This window comes from Neodiprion lecontei, chromosome 5 (genome assembly GCF_021901455.1).
Source record: "Neodiprion lecontei isolate iyNeoLeco1 chromosome 5, iyNeoLeco1.1, whole genome shotgun sequence".
Taxonomy (NCBI): Eukaryota; Metazoa; Arthropoda; class Insecta; order Hymenoptera; family Diprionidae; genus Neodiprion; species Neodiprion lecontei.
Window position 1 is genome coordinate 32,042,724 of NC_060264.1, and position 22,718 is coordinate 32,065,441.

The 22,718-nt window shown below is 40.1% G+C and overlaps 2 protein-coding genes across 3 annotated transcripts; one reads left to right on the forward strand and one right to left on the reverse strand.

Moving 5' to 3' along the window:
- Positions 1-480: 480 nt before the first annotated feature.
- LOC107224429 (KICSTOR complex protein SZT2) lies at positions 481-20,280 on the forward strand. Its single transcript, XM_015664477.2, has 25 exons — positions 481-797; positions 1,121-1,438; positions 1,506-1,583; positions 1,689-2,094; positions 2,217-2,437; positions 2,520-2,913; positions 3,015-3,264; positions 3,977-4,717; positions 4,880-5,079; positions 5,160-5,323; positions 10,166-10,481; positions 10,708-10,890; positions 10,994-11,590; positions 11,657-12,033; positions 12,615-12,717; positions 12,798-13,637; positions 13,713-13,992; positions 14,054-16,014; positions 16,100-16,194; positions 16,403-16,841; positions 16,931-17,318; positions 17,406-17,571; positions 17,712-17,928; positions 17,998-19,103; positions 19,182-20,280. Exons 1-25 carry the CDS (start codon positions 753-755, stop codon positions 19,314-19,316), a joined length of 10,020 nt encoding a protein of 3,339 aa, XP_015519963.1. The 5' UTR covers positions 481-752; the 3' UTR covers positions 19,317-20,280.
- LOC107224433 (heat shock 70 kDa protein 14) lies at positions 19,736-22,685 on the reverse strand. Of its 2 annotated transcripts, XM_015664482.2 has the most exons (5): positions 22,555-22,685; positions 22,273-22,353; positions 21,674-22,107; positions 20,790-21,594; positions 19,736-20,624 (listed from the first exon to the last, which is right to left on the reverse strand). In XM_015664482.2, exons 1-5 carry the CDS (start codon positions 22,618-22,620, stop codon positions 20,484-20,486), a joined length of 1,527 nt encoding a protein of 508 aa, XP_015519968.1. In that variant the 5' UTR covers positions 22,621-22,685; the 3' UTR covers positions 19,736-20,483. The 2 variants fall into 2 exon arrangements, with proteins under 2 accessions (XP_015519968.1, XP_046597014.1); XM_046741058.1 differs by lacking the exon at positions 22,555-22,685 and having other exon boundaries at positions 22,234-22,353.
- Positions 22,686-22,718: the final 33 nt, after the last annotated feature.

Here is a 22,718-nt window from a genome sequence, read left to right on the forward strand (position 1 = left end):
TGTCAATATTGAACCTCTGGAGTGGTTCCCAGGTATGAAATCGACAATTTTCTCTATACAGGTATGTGTCGAGAATCGCAATATTGTTTAAACAGTTCAGTAATATTAGTAACTTCAAGTATATTTTCGTTACATCTATCTTACTAACTTCAATCTAGTTATGAATCTTATGTTTGCAAAGTTCAATTTTGGTTACCAGAATTCCGAGTGTGCAGACTTCCACACCTTTTATACTATAGTCGTCAGCGTTGAGGATCAGTCCTCCAGATCCACGCTCAATTCTTTGAATTTACTTTGTGCGCCTAAAAACCGGAGATCCAGAAAGGTTCGAAATTTCAAATTCCAGAGAAAAATGCGATAATAGCGCGATCTATCGTTACGTCATTGAACAATTTTGGAAACAAATCAGGAACGTTAAGTCCGTCAGATGTCACTGTATGAAAATTGAACTCATTGGAATTGTTCGACCGCCGAGGGCGGGAGAGGCAGGAAGGGAGAAACGTCAAGTGACCATCGTCCACGAACATATGTTTGGTTATGTTTATTCAGTAATGAAAATATGGAAACTTGTGTAGAAACCAAGAAATACATGACCTTTGACCTCATATCAGTATAAACAGCACAATCTCATACATGCTTGAAAAAAATTTGCAGCGCTGTCAATATCTCGCTAACATACGCCAGTGAATATATTAAAGTATGGCATTGGTAGTTCGCTCTGCGTACTTCATCATTATGGAACTGAATAACCGATGAAAAAAAATACAGAAGCCATGGAGACGGACACGGAAAACGAGGTAAGAATGATGAACATATTTCTGCACAATATGACCCGGTGATATTTTCCCTGAATCCCCTGAACCAAGAAAAATATTTTTAATACAAAAAAGTAATAATTATCTGAACATAACCTAAAAATTAATATTTATCTATTGAACCAATTGCATGACTTGAGATTCCGTCAATTCTTTCGTTATTATATTTAAAGTTGACAAGTGAGACGAATTGATCCCTTTTTGTTTCCGTTTTGTCTCTTTTTCGTTCTGAATCGTTATGTTGATTCGTGGTGGGGGGCGGGATATTTGAAAATATCAAAAACGGAAATACCATTCCTTTGTAGGAAAAAGCCGTTCTTGAAGCAGAAACTGTCTATCTGCTGATGAAAAAGGGTTTTCCAATTTCGAGGAATGTCCGTGCTCAATGGATGCTGGAGCATTTGAATACCACGATAACAATACAGCGACCCGGAGCCAATAACGAGGAAATACCAGAGCTGGAAATAATCTCTGCACTGCCAGTTGAACCGCCGCTGTTATGGCGAGGAGAGACGAGCTATCGGTATCAGTACAAAATAACAACAAACACGTCGCTCGTTTTCTTAGCTCACAAGTATAGAATCGTAATCAGTCTCGACTTGAGCCCTTCACTTTCCACTGTTGTAAGTAGAATTGGAACCTGCGACTTGACACTTAGATCGTCACCATTTCCAATTCACTCGGTTTCAGGACATACAACACGGTGAAGTAGTAATGGACGAAATTTACATGGCTACCAAACGGTGCCTGGAGGGTATAACGCGACCAGTGAGTGTGCAATCCGTTCATATTCACATAGCGAAACTCAAGCCTTGCCGAGTTTTACCATCATAGAGATGCCGTGAGATTGAAGATTCTAATGTTTCGTTACAGTTTGTGGTCCCTGGAAGTGAGCGTGTGATGAGACCTGAGATATATGTAACTGTGATAGCCCACACCCCATTTTTCACTAGTCCTGCACAGCAAGTTTTGGTTCAGGGCTGGCTCCTGAACATGGAAAATGTGGCGTTGCTTACACGCTTTGTTGAAAAGCAGTTGAACATTCTCGAAGACAGAGTAGCTCTGGTCACGGCCATAGCTAATCAACAGCTGGAAACGCTGAGGTCCGAGAGCGAGAGACTAGTTGGTGGCCTCTTTGAGGAAGGAGGCACATGTGCGGGACAGAGTAACAGCAACTCCATAAAAAATATATCAATGGTATCTCCGGAAGCCAGTTTCATCAATATGCTGCGGTATGGAATGCTCGCTCTCGCCCTTCTCCCAGAATGTAGTTGTGCTAGTGAGTAAATGTATTTCACATAAATTAGATGAAAAATAATAACGGCGTAAGACGTAGTGGAATATAAAAAAGTAGGAAGACCGTAGGAATACTGTTTAAATTTCATTCATTGCTGCTTGCAGATCTGGTTGTAGTGTCGGATGGTATTGTAGGGGCGACCGATGTGCATGTTCTGGACTCTTTGGTTCAGCAGTTACGTGCATCGACAGTGGCGTGCAGTTTTTTGCACGTGGGAAGCACCTATCACCCTCATTGCTCAAATGCTCTAGTCCCATACCAAGACCTCCTCCGTTTCTTGGCAACAGCTACTTTAGGCACTTACATGACGTTCGTACCGCAAGCTGTAAGTCATGCTTTCCTTGTTTCAAATCGAGCTTATTTCAATATACCGCAAAGACAACTAATTTAGGGGTATTTTCGAATAGAGTTTCGACGAAAAAGCAAGTATGAATGTTTATCATAGAAATTTTCTATGCTGGCAACTATATCGAACCATGACATGTGATCCGTCGCAAATGCAGTCTAGGCCGAATGAATGGCATACCAGCAATCCGTTGTTTCATGGAAACAGGCCTCCTCAATTGCTCAGGAAGAAACAAATTGATGACAAAGTTACTTGCACTTTGAGCAGCCTCTTGTGCTGTCGACTGCGTGAAGGATATCTGATCAAGCGTGTCGGACTGAGGGACAATTGCTTGGAATTGTGCTTTGTTCTGCCTTGGCAAACTCACGTATTTTTGGAATATTTGATCAGTTGCTCGTGGCCCTCAAAGCTGCCAACTGTATCCAACATTATACATTACACCATTACTATTGAGGGTGAGCATGGTGCCTGAAGTTCAAATATTTCCTGTTAAGTGCAACTCGACTGTCTTTTTTAACAGAAATTAACAGAAATTAACATTTTCCATTTTTCTCAGCACCGTATGAATTCCTTCACGACATTACCTGTGTATCGAAAAAGCCCATCAAGTCACAATACCGCCAGAGTGTTGTTTCCAGATTTTGGGGAGCTCTCGCTTCTTTGACAGATAGTGACGATATGTTGTCGCACTTTAGTTGGTTTCCAGGCTCAGGGTGGACTTGGTACAACGTCCCTGACACGATCAGAAGCGGGATGCCTGTATTTTATTTGCCCACTTATCCGTCAAGCAGTTCAGTATTACTGAGGTGATTGATTAAAATATTAACACTAAACTAGCGATTAACCCTTTGAGTCACACATTATTGTGCTGAGTCAACTTTTATAACGAGGTAGTATTCTATGATTTTTGGGATCGCTGATTACGAATTTGAAATCAGATTTCAAAAATTCAAGATGGCCTATCCAACATGGTGAACAAAAACCTAAAATTTGATCAAGTACGGTCAAAATATTCTGTGCAAGAGTTTTCGAAGTCGCTGACTGGGTTTGCCACATTGAATTTTCCAAATATCATTTCAGATTCGTATTGAGCGATCCTAAAAACCCAGACACGGAGTTTTTTCTCCCGATTTGATCGAATTTGAAATTTTTGTCCGCCATCTTGAATTCTTAACATCCTATTTCAGATTTGTAATCAGCGACCCCAAAAACTTATAATTTATGTAAAACATATCTAAGTGTAGAGGTGTAACTTTTCCGGGGATGAATTATTCCCTCAATTTTCATGATTTTTGTCAATCAATCTGTTCTTACAATAATAATTTACATTATATCGTAATAATTACTTTCGAGTATTGAAAACCTATTAGTATACTATCAGAAATACCAAAACCGCAAAGAAATATGTTGAAAACTTCTCTAAATATACAAAAAAAAAGGATATAAAATGGGTAATTACTTACGACTATGACTCAAAGGCTTCAGGAGCATCGGCTAATAGCATCGTCATCTTTTCAGCGACCCAGCCTGTTCGTTGTTTGGACAAATTTGGCGACCGGTCATTCTTCTCGATCTGTCGCAATGGTCACGCTGGATGCATTCCCAAAGGATTGCTCTGGTGCTTTCTCACGACAGACCATTGCCACGTCATCTCCACCTTGCTAATCAGAGCGGAAGGTTCCAAAGTGTTCAGTGTCGGCAAGCCGCGGCTGTTTTGTACGCGATGCTGAAAAACTGGGCGACATTTGTGCTCGTCGAATATCACACATATGTGCAATTCATATTCAAGGAAATTGACAAACCGCCAGTGTCGTTTTCGTTAATACGAGTCAGCTGCAAGCCTCCTTGTGTAGTACTGAACATAGCTTTTGCTGGCGGGACAGAAGGCGTCATTCGGCACAATGTGGTCGTCGATTTACTCGAGTGCTTGTCAAGGTTAACGCTGCCCAATCGACCAACCGAGCAGAGAGAAACTCCGTGCTGCATCATCCTGCGCAAACCCTTGGAGCGAATTTTAATTAGATACGAACGCGTGCCGACCGACCTGAACACCGTCGTTTTTCCTGACGGCACGCAGCCTATTCCTGCCAGATTTTCACCCATACCTGGCGGCTGCTTGATCACGACTTTATCGAGGTATCTCCATCACAGCAGGTGGTTGTGGGCTGTAAAAAAGCCAGTAATTCAAACAGTTCCTAACGTCGCCTGGCCCAGGCTAAACGTCACCGCCATTGCCAGGATACTATCAACAATTACAAATTAAGTATATATATGTATTGCTCTATATTCTTCATTTCCATAATCAGGAAGCTTCGGAGTAAGTTTGCAATTTGTGCCTCAAGGAGGTTAAGTCTACTCTCGTACTCGGTATTATTTCTTGCCCACAAGAAGAAGGAAACTTATAGTGTCTTTTTTCATCAGGATGAGGCTCACGGAAGGTTTTAGTTTCGCCCATTCGTCTGCTGGAATAATCAACATGGTGCTTGAGGTGCAAATGCAAAGACCTGCGAACGACAATGCAATACATCCTTGCGTCATTCAATACGTTCTTTTTCCGCCTCATACAATAGCGTCTCCCTCATCAGAACGAGATAGCGGCTCAGATGAAGACACTGACGAAGGTATGTGAGGAGATTGGAAATGAGGGACAAAATTCATTCCGCTATAGATTGTCATCGATCTGTTGTTTCACATTTTTCAGGTACCGGAGATGGAGAAGCTGGAAACGACGATGGGGAAGGTTGCGGTGACTTCCAAATAGTTACAGAAGTCTGGATCGAGCCTCAATGCGGCCACACGATGCTCCCTATACAACAAACAGCCGCTTACATGCACGCCTTGCAATATCGCCAGATACCGGATGCGGTGAGTTAATTTCTAGTTATCATATCGCTGTAAAATTTCGGTCCCCGCATACAGGATTTAAGGAATAACAACCCAGTCGTTGATTCACTTTGAAAATATTCATCTTTTGGAAATAATGCTCTATGCGGTGACTAGAATGGAAACATCTGTTTGTCAAATTCGATACAAAGAGGTCCGTAATTACGTGTTTTGAAAATAATCTGTGTCACAGTTATTAAACGTGAAAGTGATTTTATTTGGTAGTTAATGCTTTTTCCGAGTAACCGATAATTGTCTCGAACCGGATCGCGAGAAATGTTCGTTACTTTTTTCAAAACCAGTTAATCTACAGGCGTATTAGAATTACTCAAATCTTCTGTCCCATTACATAAGATATTTCCGATAAAATTCTTATACCCAAAGAATTAACCGGGTCGATTGATTCATTCTAAGCCAATGCGCACTGATATCATAAACCAATTTCCTCAAGCCAGTCTCGAAGATATCATATCTTAGTTCATTAGTTACACAACCTTCTGACAATACGTCTGATTACTTTGACTTGATAAGGAAATTATGGCACCTCATCAAAAAACCTATCAGCCTCCTTATACCCTATTTTCAAAACTAACATCAATGATGCTAATCGACGAATCCTTGAATACATCAGTTGCGTCATATTTTTATTTACACGTATCAGGATTGAAGGTAGAATTAATTAATCGTTGTCTGCTTTCTTGCTTCTTTTTCTGATTAACAAAAATCAGTAAGAATTAGTTGGTGGAAAATGTATAGAAAAATCGATTTTTATTACTGAAAGCATAGACAAAACTCATAGCTGCGCATTTGCATGTATACATATGGATTAGACTGGTTCAAAAAAATCGACTGTTTTTTTTTCAATGTCGCATGCTTAATATTTGTAGAAAAAGTAAATAAGACACCTGTTATGTTTTAATCCCTGATTATTTACATTTAGTCGTTTCTGAACGCAATTTTTCAGTTTCCGTTGAATTAATATGAGACAATAATTTTTTTTTTTTCAACCATTTCAACCACTATAAAATCATGTCATTCAATTAATTGTCGCCTTAAGCAAATTTACGTGCATAGCCTCGTATTACTCAGCTTCAAAATTCGGAACTAACTAAAATTATTTTCTCACGTTAACTAAATGAAAAATAATTAATTGCGTTTAGGAACCAATAAATATTAATATTAAAGGATAAAATTACAACAGGTGTCTTATTCCCTCCTCCTACAATTATTGATGATTTGAAAAAAAAAAAAATACCTGTAAATTTTTTTCAACCAGTTTAATATAGATATGTATAATTTAAATATATAGGTGTATATAAAAATTTTTTTTTCCGCTGTAATAATATCGCTGGTTGATAAACGAATTGAAAACGTGCAAGCTTGCCAAGCTGAAAAGTGTTTCCAGAGTTCCTTTAGCCAGGAGTTATCTTAAGCTGTCTTGATAAACTGTGTAATCAATAACATAAAAACTTATCCGGGCTAGTGGCGTTCTGAAGTGGTTTATTTTGTCAGGTAGGTACGTCTACCTATCTATCTCTCTGCAAACATTAGCCGCGCAGTTACCAAAGTTTGTGCAGTCTATTGGTTTTACACATTGAATTTTGTCCACTGGTTCATCCCTTGCCATAACTCTCACCTTGCGTAACTTACTTACTTTCACAGATAAAATTTAACTCGCATCTTACACCGCTTACGATACGTATCGTATAGGTTTTTCTTTTTTCCTTTTATTGTTATCCAAGTGTATCTGATACCTACTTTTATATAATAGAAAAAAAAATTAATTTTCGTACGTATTGTTCTTCTCGGAATCTCAGAACGATATCCACCTATTTCAGACTTACATAAGTGTAAATAATCAGTTGAAAAAATCTCTGCAATGAGATATCACCTATCTACAAAGTCGACCAGTGCGGATGACGATAGAAAGGTTCGATAAGCATTGAGTAATTATTTTTATTCAAACCTTGATCAGCTAATTCGCATTTTTGTTGATTGAATAATATTGGGATTGTTCGATCGTAACACGCTTAACGGCATTCCAGGAAAGTTACTATTACCAACCAAAAAAAATCAGACAAAAAAATCGACCATTTAGGCAAGCGATCAGTGAATTTATCATCTAAATAAATCAATATGGATCACCTTAAATTCCGTCCTCGGCGCAAGACACGTTTAAATATTTCCTAAGTCGTTGCCTAATTCTCTTGGCCAAGCTTTAGCTGATACCGATATGTACGAAATGATATCTAAACACCGGATCACCAATTCTTGGTCACTGCGCTACATAGTCCATAAGTACAGGGTTTTCTCCTCGGAAAATAGGTCGCAGTAATAGCAACAGTTGCCGAATCTTCATCGCCTTGGAAAAGAAAAGTAAAGAAAATAAAAACAATTTCTCGTTTCGATCCTGAAAAATCAACGAGTCTCAATTACCAAACGTTTCGACAATTCATTGCAATGAATAGAAACCTCTAACGCACGCTTTATACTGATAACAACTGACCATGAGATATTTACAAAAGTAAAATAAATTGCGGCATAGTTGTGTCAATATATGACTCAGGGATTCATAGATTTGAAACTGGCACGTTTCATAGGAATATAAACTGACAGTACGCGAATCATTTTTATGTAATAAATGAAATTTTCAATTACCGTTCATCGATATTATCAAGTCTGTGATAAAAATCGAGGAGAAAAGGCGATGATGGATTTTGACCCAGCTAGGCGTCTGTCACGTCGTATCCTTATCAGTATCGAGGTGGGGCTGGTTATCGACTCCAGGGACCCCGAATGGGGTTCACCTATCAGTTCCAACAGGTATAAATAGGGCCCAGATCATCACCTGGGCCCACTAGTCGTCCACTTTTCAATCCTCCTCCTTTATCGTCGTACAGTACCTATTTCTTGGTTATCGATATCGATGTAAACTCCACTCTTCGAGCTCGACAATCCGTGCAACTCGTGCAACTAAGGGGACGTCTCTCGTCGCAAGCTCTTCACGCCGCACCGAACGGTTTAATGTGTTGAAAAAAGTTTACCTTCAAACAAGAACGAGCAAATGAAAGTGAATTATTCATGAATAAAGAGCGGAACAACGAAGAGGTGTTGCGATAACTTTAATTTTTTCATTTATTTATTCCAACTCAAATCGATCAGTGCGTCGTATAAAAGGAAATGGTATCAAACTATTCTTGATCCTCTAAAGCCATTTTCCAAGTTTAGTTGCAGATGTTATCCTCTAATTTTGTCTGAAATTTCACTGAAATCGCTGAAACTATTTTCAAATCAATCAATAAGTCAGCATTAAAAGATAATTTATATCCTTCACTGGTGTCAAATTAACATCAATACTTCGTTATTCTGTTCAACTACTCGTCTCTTAGTTATTACCCCGGATTCTTTTTTCTTTTTTTCTTTTTTTTTTTGTAAGACTCTTCCGTGCTTCGCTATCCGAAAAATTGGATGAATTTTGGCGAAAAAAATATCTCGGAGTAAATATTGTGCTGCGTTACGCAGGTGGTGGTTGTCATCTTTGTCTCAAGAAATTTCTTCTATAAAAACCTCCGATTCTTCGGTTCCTGGATAACAACCCGTGTGACTTTTAGTTGGAAGTGGGGATCTAGGCAGTGAGTCACTGAGCTCCAAAAATCTGCCAGATCTAACTCTTCCAGCTCATAGTCATGCGACTTTTCCTCGGCAGCTTGGCGGTCTTGTTATGTTTAGAGGAAATGAAGAACAGTGTAAACCAACGTTCACGAAAAGACAATTTAAAGATGCGATTCAAAGGAGTGACGTACACCAATTCTTTGAAGATAATCTGGCTCAGAAATTACCGTTAAACTAGTCTAAACTTCTAGTAAAAATGATCAAAATTGTCTGATAGATTTTAATTCGATTTTTTCAATCCTTGTGTTTTTGGTTTAACTTTGGTTTATTATGAAAATGATGTGTCGTGTATTATCTATGTGTTAAGACTTGCAAAGACTTACGCGACTACAAATTGGCTACGCATGGCTAATTTATCGCAGTTCCAATTTTTCTCCCATGAATTTTATCGACCATTTGGTATATCGGATTAACTTCCATCTACAATTCATACCATGGCGAGTATTACTTAGACGACCTTGCGGTGAAATTTCAGCTGCACTAAAGTTGAAATATCGTAGGCGGCGAGGTTCAAGTGGAGTAGTGGTCTCTTCGCTTTGTGTTAAAGTGAGATTCAACTCCTCCAACTTATTCCTGGCTGCCGTTAACTCCACTAACAGAACAGATTCCTCACCGCATCCGTTCGAGAGAAACCAATTACCGTTCAATCAAAAAATGAATGAAAATTATTTATTTTTTAATTTGACTTTTGCGATACCTGCGCTTATTAACGTTGTAAATATCTACACTTTATTAACAAGAGCGAAATGACTTTACTTTTAGTTTGACACTATTATTCTATCTTTGTTTATTATTATCCATGCATGTAAGAGTACGATTGTATGTAATAAATGTTTTTCTCTCGCAAATATACCTGATCACGATGTTTCAATTTTTTTCTTCGCCTTGTATTGCATTTAGATAAACGAGATGACAATATTCAGGCGGAATAAACGTTTTCTACAATTTGCTTAGCGTTACGTATAGAAGCACATTCATTGTTCTTTCTCTACAATACGACACCCTAAACGATAATTTTTTAATAACTGTGACACTGATTTTACCATCAAAAGCAAGGCCTGTTGTATGTTTGTCAAGAGAATTTTTTACTGTAAGAAATTGATGCAATTAAAATATCCTAAAACCTTTCCTATTTTTTCATGATTATTTCAGATAGCTCAAGTTGACGAAGAATGCATTAACGCGCTTCTGACTCTGGAACACCTGAATTTATTAAGTCAAATGATTTTGAACGAAGCGATTGGTGGAGATATACAATTAGGCGGAGTTTTGACTGCGAATCAGTTGAATCAAACTAGCACTGGATCAGCAGCTGGCAGATCGACAAGAAGGCCGAGTCCTGCCGAGTATAATCAAGAACTATCTAATGCCAATGATCGAATACGGTCGATACCATTCACTTTTGACGTCTTGAACATCTTGCCCAAGTGCCAGCAAGCAGAGCTTTTGTTTTCCATATTCTCTGATGGTCCGTTATCAATTAAGAAAATTCAATAACTCTTTAGTTTTGCACCAGGGAATTCATACTTTAGTATCAGAATTCGTTTTTCAACTTCAGAGTGTTGCACGTGCCTCAGATTTTTGGAAAAATTTGCGCACTTAGAGAATATGAGAATAATTCTAAAATAGGTAATTCATTTTTTGCAGTTCAAAATATTATTTTGTTAACTTATATGGTAACGTATCTTCTTTAGGACCGAACGGCGAGGAAAGAGAAGGAGCTAACAAGTGCTTGGTCGAAGGGCTCATAGAGCACATTAAGCGGCTTCATAATCGAGAATTGATATTTACTGCCGACGAATCGCAGAGGTTTACAGAAATGCTGTTAGCACGACCTCGATACGACGCTTCACCGCTTAGCATTTCACCACATTTAGGCAAGTTTAGTTCATTTTAAGCACGCCGAACTTTATTTGACGTATGAAACATCTGTTTTTTCTCAGCAAAGACTCTATGGTTTATGGAAATTTGTTATTTCAGGCAAAGAATACATGAATGGATCAATGACAAATTTTCGAAGACCGACTTGGAGATGCTTTGTCAAAGGTATCAGCGTGACGCACGTTATTATCACAATACTTCCGTCGTCAGAAGAAGACTTGCGCTTACTTTTCTCTCCCAACGAGCAGAGCAACCAGAATACCAGTCACACAGATTGTACAGACGAGAACGATCCACTACCAATTAATGCTGGAGAATATGATAAAAATTTGACTCCTTCACGATCGGTAAAAAGCGTAGGTAGTTCTCACGCCTTGGACGTATGCTCAAATCTTTCGAGCCCAACAGCGACAATGCTAAGTACACCGAGGCCCAGCGAACGCTGTGAATCTGCTCTAAATAACTTCAAACAAGGACCACCTCTGCCCATATACGTTTACGATTGTCCGTTAGCAACGCTAATCGACACCCTGGTCAACAAACTCGACTCTTCGCGGGTCAAAGATATTTACCAGGACCATACGTACAAATCTGGCCAATTGGTCGGAGAAGATTTCATCATCCTAAAATCGGGGGCCGATACCAAACCTTCTTCTCCAGAGCCAAAGAGCGACGACTCCGACAACATTACGGGAGGTATGGAACCGTAAATTGTTATACATTTTTCTATATACGAATCTGTATCCAGATCTTTTATTTCAGATCACAAAAGCATGATCGAGCATTGCAAACTGCTTCAGTTGGCTCATTGTCAGTGCTACGTTGTCGCTGTGTACAAATCACTCGCTCTTCAACGTCCGTTGAGTTATCAAGACATGGAAGCGGCGGTTGAGCAGTGCGAAGAAGCTCTCATAGAAATTAACATAACAAACTACTTGCGCTCGGTTTGTCAGCATTTAAGTTCGGCCACTGAAAATGTTCCAGAATCCTCGCGTGCTGCGCTATCCTGCAATGTTGTGAAGCACCTTCATCAATTGATAACAGAAAAGTTTGAAAAAATAATGAACAGTGCTTTCAGAGCTGTACCGGCTCATCCGGAATTTTATTTCTGCTCTCTACACTGGAATTTCGACAAAATGGTAAAATATCAAATTTTCTTCGTGCTCCGCAATATAATAATCAACGTAGAAAATGCGAATTTTGAGTGAATATTTTTATTGCTAGAAAATTTTACAATCTCTAGCTTAATAGATGTTACTGGATTTAAGCTCCTATCAACCAGCAACAGATTCTCATAAAAACCGTGCTCTCGTCTGGCACTAGAATTCATTGCTTATGATATAGTAATTAACATGATATTAACAAACTAATGTTAAATATTAAATTTTTTTTATAACATAGCTAGAATTTGAGCGAAAGATAACATGTCTGGGTAGGTTGTACAATAATTTTGTTTTGATTGCAAAGGTTTAGATTGGGATTTACTTTTCTCATTTGGATATCAATATACCAGCTTCAGACTTCTTTACAATCTTTTCATGATGCAAAATTTTCAAAAGTTTATTTTAAGCAGAGTTTGGGACCTAGGATTGTTTTTGAATTATTAAATAGTTGATTAAAGCTGCTAATGGTCATAAATTTGAAAGTTTTCTGTTTGGTATTTAATTTGCAATGTAGAACAATCAAAAACTCAACGAAAACTTGATTTGTTTTTTTTTAGGAGAGAATGGACCTCCTGAGGTGCGACAGTGAAGAAGACGTGGATGGCCTGGTTTTCCCTTCAGAAATTATCGATCGTAAGGCAGACCGTGGAAATGAAAACGGTACTAATTCAACTAATCAACCTGAAGCCTTGACGAGGCGACTGAAGCTAATGTATTAATACCTTTTTTTCTCGTCACAGGGAATCAGTTGTACTCAACATGGCCTGGCGCAAGTCTTCAGGACGGAAGTAAACTTTCCAGTCTAGCATCGACACAATCGCTAAGCTGTGATTTGATGGAAGACGATAGTTCAAGTCAAGAACAACCCCTTTTCTTGCAGCTCAGTTGCTCGGTGCATACACGATCCAGTCTGTCGACTACGCCGGTGAAACTGCTGCCGACCTGCTTCACAGATATTGTAGAAAAGCTCGAAACTCCGCTCGAGGAGCATAATCCGGCAGAAATGAAAATAACCCTGGATATAATATGCCTCAATCTTCCGAGGAAGGTTCTGGATGTGAGTCTGGAACGCAGTCCAGGGTTGAGAACTACTTCGTTCTGTAGCGCCTCTTCGGCTGGCAGCACTACGACAAACAGCGAGAGCAGCCCTGATTATGACACACAAATGTCTGGCACCGACGCTTTACAGGACAGAATTCAACATCTACCCAGAAGACAGCACAACGCAGTCTGCACGTTGGTCGACGAGATCGAATGGCTGCTGAGGGATGAAACTGCGACAGCACTGCTGGATCAAACCATTCCTACAGAACATACCCTGAATCTTGTCGCAAGACACGTTTCCGAATCCACTGGGAGGCCAAGCTGTTCAATGGACAAAGTACCACTGCAGTTTGTCTTTCCGTCCGAACATTGTAGCCCGAAATTTCTGGAGGAATTGAGGAAATTGGAAATCGATCGGTACTGCATCAACGAGGAAGGAACTCTCTTTTATTTCACAAAAAATCAAAGCTGCAGTGACGACGCTGTAGAAGTTAATTGTGAGTCGAGTAACCAGGAGGAAAATGTAGCCCCGAACGGTGAGAAAACTTTTATTTCGTATATTCCATGAATTCAATTGGTTAAGCATGTATAGATGCTAATTAAATATGTAGACGACACGTTCCTGGAAGATATGGCAGAACCACAACTGCAGGATATCGAAACCAGAGTGAGCGGAACGGATTCCGGAGACCCTCCAGGGTGTCATTCCGAGATATCTAGCGTGGGAGAAGGTCATACTGGAACCGATGACGGATACGAAGGTGACAGCAGCGATTCGGATGATGATTGCCACTGGCTAACCGATCTTGCCAAACGAAGAAATCGGATGCCGAATTTTTGGCTCATATTAAAAGTCGAAGATAGTTTCGTTTACGTGTACTTTCATTGCAGGTACGGTTCTATCGAGTTGATGTCTCGATTCTATGTATTCTGATTTTGCATCTGACTCCAGATTCCTGGAACTGGCTTGTCCCGAGGTCGATCGTTACCGACAAATCCCGAAGATGGTGATGTCCGAAATAAAGGCGATATGTCGACGGGTGAATCAGTACCTATTGCTGCAAAACTTGCACGATACACGAACATGCGATTCCTTGCTGGAACCAGAGTCGAACGAAGACTACGAGTGTCGAGGTGAAACGGGTAGTGAATCAGGCGCCACGCACCAAAACCAAGTTTTCTCGATTAATATGTCACCAGGCGTGTTCAGGTGCCCCGTAATATGGAAAGTACCATTCTGCCTTCATCCCAGACTGAAAACCGGGCCAGGGAAACCTGGACTTTCTCGCGGAATAAAAGCTCTCCACGCGGTGTTGAATCGTTTTTCTGTGAACAATCGCAGCAACATGTTTGTCTATCAGGAAAACAATGAGAACGTGTTTTACCTGAGATTACACGAGCAGATAAGCGAGGTCAAACCTCTGCAGAATAAGCTCTCGGAAAGTCATGAAAAACTAGTCGTCTCTAGGAGCAGCAGCATCACCTCGTTGTCCCAATCCAAAGGAAAAGAAGGAGACGTTTTGGGGACAAACGATATTCGTCCGAGAGTCCGATCCTTCGGTGAAAAGGAAAGCGACCTACTGAACAAGCCTGACGATCTGATAATCCTCATGGTTTATGGGATTTCTGATGCCGGGCCTGCAGTAAAATGCGAACTTGTTCAGGTCCTGCAGAATCGCCTAGATGACGCTGTGCTGGAAGTTTTGTCCATCATGCTCGCCAGGAATCCTATGTGCAAGTTGACCCCGGCAGACGTGCACTTCATTCAGAAACAATACCAGCCTCCAGAAAATGTCGTACAGTTATTAGTGCCACCACATTGTTTACCTCACATCGAAGCCTTGGGATACTACCTGCGGCAAAACCTGTTACAATTTTTGCACAATCCAAAATACACTGACTCGAGAAACCACAATCATTTTCAAGACTACACCAAAGATTCTAGCAAAAGAGTTCCCGAATCAGACATATTTTTATACAATCAAAGCCAATCCAGCGGCAGTAAAGGAATCGCTTGCATAGCCGTGGGGATCGTCAACGCCAGCGGGGACTTGATAACAACGAGTAAACAAGAATGGCTAGATTCTGACTTTCCTCATCCGTTCACTGTTGAGCATTTTCAAGCAATTGTTTCCAGCTCTTTGTACGATGGCAAATTACAGCCAGATTTGTCCCCCGAGGCGCTGATCGAATTCAGAATTTGGAAACAGGGCCGTGTGAACTTGGAATCTTTGACCCAAAAATTGCGTTCCGCAGCCAGGCATGCCACTTGGGATTTAGTCACGGAATATAAAATCTTACCCACTGTTCTCACGGAAGAATTGCCCAACGAAGTTCCATTCGATTGTACAGTAGCGCACAAAGAAACTCAGACGCCAGTGAAGAATAAACAATACAAACCCTCAATTTTGGATGCTATCCAGCTGAACAGGTACGAGGTAGGCGAAGACGGGGCACTCCATCAAGTTTATTGCACTACGCTGCACCACTGGTTTCAGTTTGCTTTACAGACCAACGTACCTGCGGTCAAAAAACACATAGTTGTCATGCAAAGGCGACACCCGATTCCTGTCATCGCTAAAGAACTGCAGAATTTGATTCGCGGTCACGCACCTGACACATCTTCCAGGACCTTTGTCCTATCCGGACGCCAGCCGTTCATCGATACCAACCCAACTCACGAAGAGATTCACATGGCAAAGTCTTTTCACATGTCAGAAAGCATGGAGAGTGTCAGCAGCTCTTGGATGTCCTTCGTCAAGGATGATAATAGCGACCCAACAGTATATGTACCGTGCGATTTAACCAGGGAAGATCAAAGTCCGATAAAATGTCTCTTAATTGCCAGAAATTTTTATCAATGGAAGGCTTCGCATAGCAAAACAATCGAACCTGAAATGTTGATGCCTAAAAGTAAGCCAACGTTTCATTTGTGATCACTCTTTCACCGTGTGTACAAAGACATTCGAAATTTTTACGATCCTTTTTCATTTTGCAGGTCAAAAATTGCTCCAGAAATTCAACCCTCTGGTTTTGGACTCTAGTTTTGTTCCTAGACAACGCCTCCTGCTTGCTGAAATACAGAGCGATAACGTGAGTGTTGAATATTTTCGTTTTATTTTTATTTTCATAATCATGGAATTATTACGAAATTCGATGGGTCTCTAAAAAATATGTTAGTTCTACAAAATTGAAGTTCTCTGCCTACACAATCTGAATACTTCAAATCTTGTTGCGCAATATCCTCTCCAATCAATAATTTCAAGGTATCTGTAATTTTCTTCCTCTGTTTGACTTACAGATTATTATCTACATGTACAACTGGTCGAAGGAACGTTCCGAGAAGTTGACTAAGCAAGTGACGAATCTTGGCACATGGCTGTCGTCGAGATCAAGTTTATTTACGAATATAGTGATGCAGAAATTGGGAATATTCCACCATCAGCCAGCACCGGCTTTCCCTCAGGAGGACAGAAATCCGTCGTACTATCAAATAACCGACATGGAAACTCTGACCAAATTTCCAAACGACTTACACAACGACGGCAAAGAATGGCCTCGAAGCTCGAATCGCAGTAACATTGGAAAAACAACAACCCTGTCATGGAATCCTCGCATATCTCAAGTCCTGAGGGACGCTAAACCGAGTAGTCCACACCCAGTAAACAGCGCGACAGACGCCGTGGTGAGAGCAGCTTATCATCTGCAGGACGTGCGTCAGCGAGAAAAAAAAGCCAAAGGTCATATCTCCGGAATTGTGTATTGAAAGTATGAAAGTTCTTTCATTTTGCACACGATTCTCAATCAACGTTGTCTTTTATTCTTCCAGAGGACTTTAAGTGCCTTGGTGAAATGTGGCAGAGCCGCGCGGCTAATTCGAATATCCCAATCTCCCAAGCTACTTTAAATCTGTTCAAGCAGCACTCTCGGCTGATTCATTACTGCCATACGCCACTTCTTTTCCTGCCGAAATGGCGACTGCAGTCTGCCGCCAGCAGAGATCATTCTCTCTCTCAGCCCCCCGCCACTCTACAATCAATGGTTCAGCAACAGTCTCCTCAGAATGCTCAGGCTCAATCCAAAACTGCAAGCCTCACTTCCAATGCAACGATCACCGAGTGGCACAGAGAGCTGTGCATCACCATGCTGATGGAGTATAAACAGTATCTTCAAACGTTGGGATTCAATTCAGTCAGAGTCGAATCCTCAAAAAAAGTGTAGGAAATTCGTGTTACGATTGTTTTCTCTTTTATTTCGCTACCCTTTTTGCTATCTTTGTTAAATGTCAATGTAATCGATTGCAGTAAACAAGGCCACAATCCGCATCACACATGCTACCTGCAAAAATCAATGCTAGGTGGTATTTTATTGTTCGAAGTTCTGATGCGTGAACCGTACTTCATAGCCAAGGTACGGGTGATCGAATGCAGCAGACTTCAAACAAAATCAAGCAGCGCTCTAGTAAATCAGGTGAGTCGTCAGGATACGTTTCACTGAAAAATGACGGTTTTCACTTTTTGGTCGAATTTTTTCAGTCCTGGCGAGAAATTACCGTGACTACTGTGTAAAACGCAACTTCAATAACAGTATCCTTGTACGTATTGTTTCAGTTTATGCTCAGTTTCGTCGATGCCTGTGACAAGGTAAAAATTGACATGCATCTTCATTCGTTCACGTATGACTTTCACCTACGCTGTATCCATTCGTATATCGCTGGGAACGGCTTGTGGTCTTTACGAGAAGACTACGACTTGACCTATTTCTTGGACGATTTTATGAAGTACTACAGCAAAGCTCCGAATTATGCTAGAAATCTTGTCTACAGCGGTGAGTAATTGAGCCCTGTAAATTCCCAGCCAGTGATTGCTGTATTTATTTTCACGATTTGCTTTGCAGATACAGTGACTGTGAGTAACTTAGCGACGCCGGCGCGAACCCTGTACTCGTATCTTCTGTCAAACGAGAAAGCATGCGGTATGCAAGTTTTAGGTATGTCGCGCGATTCCAACGAGAACAAAGAGAACGAGTTCATTTTAGTAAGACTGCAGAGTACCCCCTTGGTCAGTTATTGCGACGCGCAGGATATGAAACACACCAACGACTTTGACATCACTCTGATAGTATCAAGGCTGGAGCAGCCACCGAATTTGGAAAAATCAGAGATAACTTTGAAGTACTACTTGATGCTGACGAGGAAGAGGGAAGTCTACCCGAAAAAGGAGGTTCAGAACAATAAGCTTGGAAAATTTCGCACGGTTTACAGCATATCACGATCGATCAACAACTCACATGCCGAAAGCCCATCAGGCTCCAGTCCAGTCTCACCTGTACCGTCGCTGCAGCATAAAACCTCGAAAACGGAACTATTGACCAGCTCCGTTGAGTCGAGCGAAACCCAAGATACAACTAACACGGAACTCGCAGAGCAGCTCAAGACCGATAACCCAATTGATGTAAACAATTCTCTAGCTCCGACTCCCCCACCAGTTCCCAGCTCACCTTTAACCCAAAATCCAAGCCTTCCTAACGCTCCTGCCACCACATCGTCCCACTTGGTACAAATTCGACAGGAGTCCGTCAATTACTTGGGGTATTATTCGTCGCATGAACAGCTGATGCAACAAATGATCATGTCCCAGGCACACGCAGCGACGGCAAGAATCACAACTATGATAAAAGACGGGGCTCTTCAATGCCGTACGCATTTACTCTGGAATAAACTTCTCGAGAATAGATCTGTAATGAACTATTTCGAGTTTACCGAACTCTGTACACTGGCACAGGTTGAACCACTCTCTAAAATAGATTCGAGACTCAGCTTGTTGCTCAGCCAGCCTTTAACTTGGTACCAGGCTCTGGCCAAAGTCTTGATAAACAAATACCAGGATCATCATAAACTCTTCAATGCACCGGATGGCAACGTTAGCCATGTTGTTGTACTTCATCCGAGTTACCTGCATGCGTTCATGATGCTAACCATAGATCTCCACACTTCACGAGGGGTGAGTAAAAAATATCAGCGCATCGTTTCTTAGGTTTCAAAATTTCTTGTTCTTGGTCGACTTATGACATTTTTTCAGGAATTGTGCGCAGTGTATAGAAAGCCTGCTGACCTTGTGACGTCTTCGTTCAATTTGGGCGACGTATACAGTTTGATAGAAGGTTTTGTAAATGTATGCTGTTTTCATCTGTGGATGGGACTTTGCAGCCAATAATCCAAGTATGATAACATTTGAGAACCCACTGTAGAATAATATAATTAAGCATTGTACATAAAGTGGAAGCAGAAAACGATCGACAGGATATTTTAGATTTTCAATGCCGAGTAGATGTAATTATTTGATACCTGTAAATTTACTATTATTAATATTATAATGATACTTGCCACTTTGACAAAGATGTAATAATTTATATATAAGTATAATTACCATCAATTCTAAAGGGTTATAAAAATTTCTGAAGTAAAACAATCAAAATATAGAAGAGAATAGTAGAGATTCATATTCTTTGTAAATTATAATTGAAATTATGTTAGAGAAATTGTACTGATTCAGATACCTATTAGCATTGTCGATATTTGATTCTCGCCATAGAAAAAGACTGTCGTCATTCTATTATTTAATTTTTTTAAGCATTTTTATTGTTTTTATATAAAATTGTCCTTTTATAAATACAAGCAATAGTTACAACGAGACTCAATTTGAAGTGAATTTCATTGATAATAGAAAATGTTAGTTATACAAGAATACACTACAAGAAATGATCAAAAAAAATTCGAATTACATAGCTATTTTACTGAGTTATTCAGTTTAAGCTTTAAACCGTGAGCCCATAGCGCTAAAAAGTTGACGGAAATACACCAAATCAACGTTTGCATCAATTCTAGAAAAGTGATAAAAATTTCTAATCAGCGTAATTTACACGACCAGATGTGTCAAGTATTGCTAGATATTGAAATTTGTTAAAGATTGAAGAAAACGAACGTTGAATCGCAGGAAAAATAATATATAATTTTTATAATTTTAATGCGTACTTACTTTACCCCAAAACTATTCAACGACATTTACTTTTGCAGAATAATAACTTTATTTACCACTGCCTGTATAATTTAAAATGTAAATAGTAAATATATATATATATATGTATATTTTTGTTTTACTAAATGCGTACTGAGTATTATTATGCTGTTTCAATACCAAAAATTTATCCCCGTTCTGAGGTACAGAAATTATTGTAATATCTAATAATTTATTAATTTCAGGAAATGGCAAATGAACATTTTACTTACGAAATGATTGCTGAATTTATTAAAATTTCAACAGTAATTAAGGGCAGTTAATAATATAATTACATAAGTTAAAACTCTAAGTGGTCAAATTTAGTTAAGAATCATCTTCATGTATGCCAAAACGAAACGATGATTTTTGGCCAGACTTAGCATCAGTTATATTTACATTTAAACTGGCCTCGGTTAAATCCGTATCAACTTTCAGCTGAGCTCCGCTGTTGGCTGGTATGCAAATCTGAAAATGACAATGAAAGATAAACGATCACACGAGATGTTTCAAAGAACAGTATACATTTGAAAAATATTCACTTGCTGGCAACTGCTCTTGGCTTGGACCAAAAAAAAACAACAATATGACAAAAAGTAAGCAGTCAGAATTTTGCACTATATCAATTCTTACCAGTCCGATTTTTTTTTGGCTTGCTACATCCTCCGAGTCTTGTTCGTATATTTTGAGGTTTATTTTTCCATCTTTGACCTCAGGTACTTCTACACGTGTTTGTAGCTTTATAGGTACGACTGTTTTTGCCGGTATAATAATTGGTTTGAGTTCTTCGATTTGTATGTAAAGGGATTTCTGCAGGGCGTTTACTTCCATGTTTGTGGATTGTAAACTCTCATCCCATGTTCCATGGGAAAGCAGAAGGGCTGACTGCATAGCCGCACCTATCGCCATACATTCGTCAGGGCTCCATTTTCCACTGCACACTTCACCGTTAGAGAAAAGGGCGCCAATTTTCTCCTGAAGTTTTGGAATCTTCATTGTACCTCCGCTGAGTATAATCTTGCTTATATCATCTGTGCCCAGTTTTGTTTCTTTTAATATTTTGTCGACGGGTGCAATATACTCCGATATGTTTGAATTTATCAGGTTCTCAAAACGAGCTCTAGTTATATTATAGCTAAAATCAACTCCGTCGCACAAAGATTCTACAAAACAGTGCGCTGTCGACATTGTCGACAAAACATGTTTACACGTCTCTGCGGCTATATTCAACTTTGACATTGATCTCCTGCTCTCCATTGGATCCAATTTCCATTTACTCATGAACTCGCCTGCCAAATATTCAGCTAAAATTTTCGTCAACTTGTTACCACCTAAATCGTGGTAGTACGACGTCGATACAATCTGGTATATGCCACTGACTACTTTGACCAATGTGATCTCACTGCTCACACCTCCTATTCTGTAGACTAGCACGTATCTGTGAAATAAAATTAATGATAACAAGGTCCTTGTACAATTGGGAGCGAGCCTTCAGGCTTGTGAAAATAACTACAAACCCTGACTCTTTTCTGTCTTGACCAATCCCATAGGCCAAACACGCAGCAGCAGGTTCGCTAATAACTTGTAGAACTCTGAACCCAGCAGAGGAGGCAGATTTGCTCCACATTTGAATGCTAGCAGAACTGAATCTGAGCGGAACGCAAAGTACGACGTTGTGCTCATTGTCATCATGTGCTGCGGTAGTGGAAATACTGTACATGACCTCGAATATTCTAGTTGCAACTTCGACGGGAAGTATTTTCTCCATCCTTTCATTCCTCTTTATTAAATATTGTACTGTGTCTTTCTCTGTTATTATTTTACAGGTGCTACTCTTTACTGCTAACTCCAGCTCCGTCTCGTCAATGTTTTTATTCATTAATCTCTTATTGTTCAATACAGAGACCGGACCATTCCTGAAGAGTCCAGCCTTGGCCGCCAAGCCGATCACCTTGAAAATTGTAATGGATAGACGTTACAACGCTGCAATAGGATAAATTTATAAAACACTAGTGGCAGGGGAGCGAATAATTCAAGGCAAACTAGCGAAAGAAAGGATGCGAGAGCAGATCCTAACCTAAAAATGTTATAGATATGCCGTAAAATAGAGTTTCACCTCTTCGGTTTCGTTGAAGGCGACCACAGCCGCGGTGACTCGCTCGCCGGCTTCGTTTGCGACGACGTCAACGTTGTCATCCTGTGAAAATTGATTGAATCAGGGTTATTGATGTGACGTTTTGGCTAGGTTAGAACGAGGCAGCGCGTCCATGTGTCATACATGCGGTTATCTTCCAGTGATAAAATGGTTGGAACTGACTGGTTATTATGAGACGAAAATGCGCCTCCCGCCCGTCAAAAAATATCCAGTTATGCTAGAAATTATCCAGTCACAATTTACCTTAAATATCGCCAAACAGGCTGAGGTGTTTCCTAAATAAAGACCGAATGCGGCTACCGATGCCATGTTTGTACATTCTGTAGAAGCACGAAGCAACGGGATTCGGTTCACGATCAGTTACGACACTGTGGTTACGACTTTCTGCGAGATCACGGATGCCGATC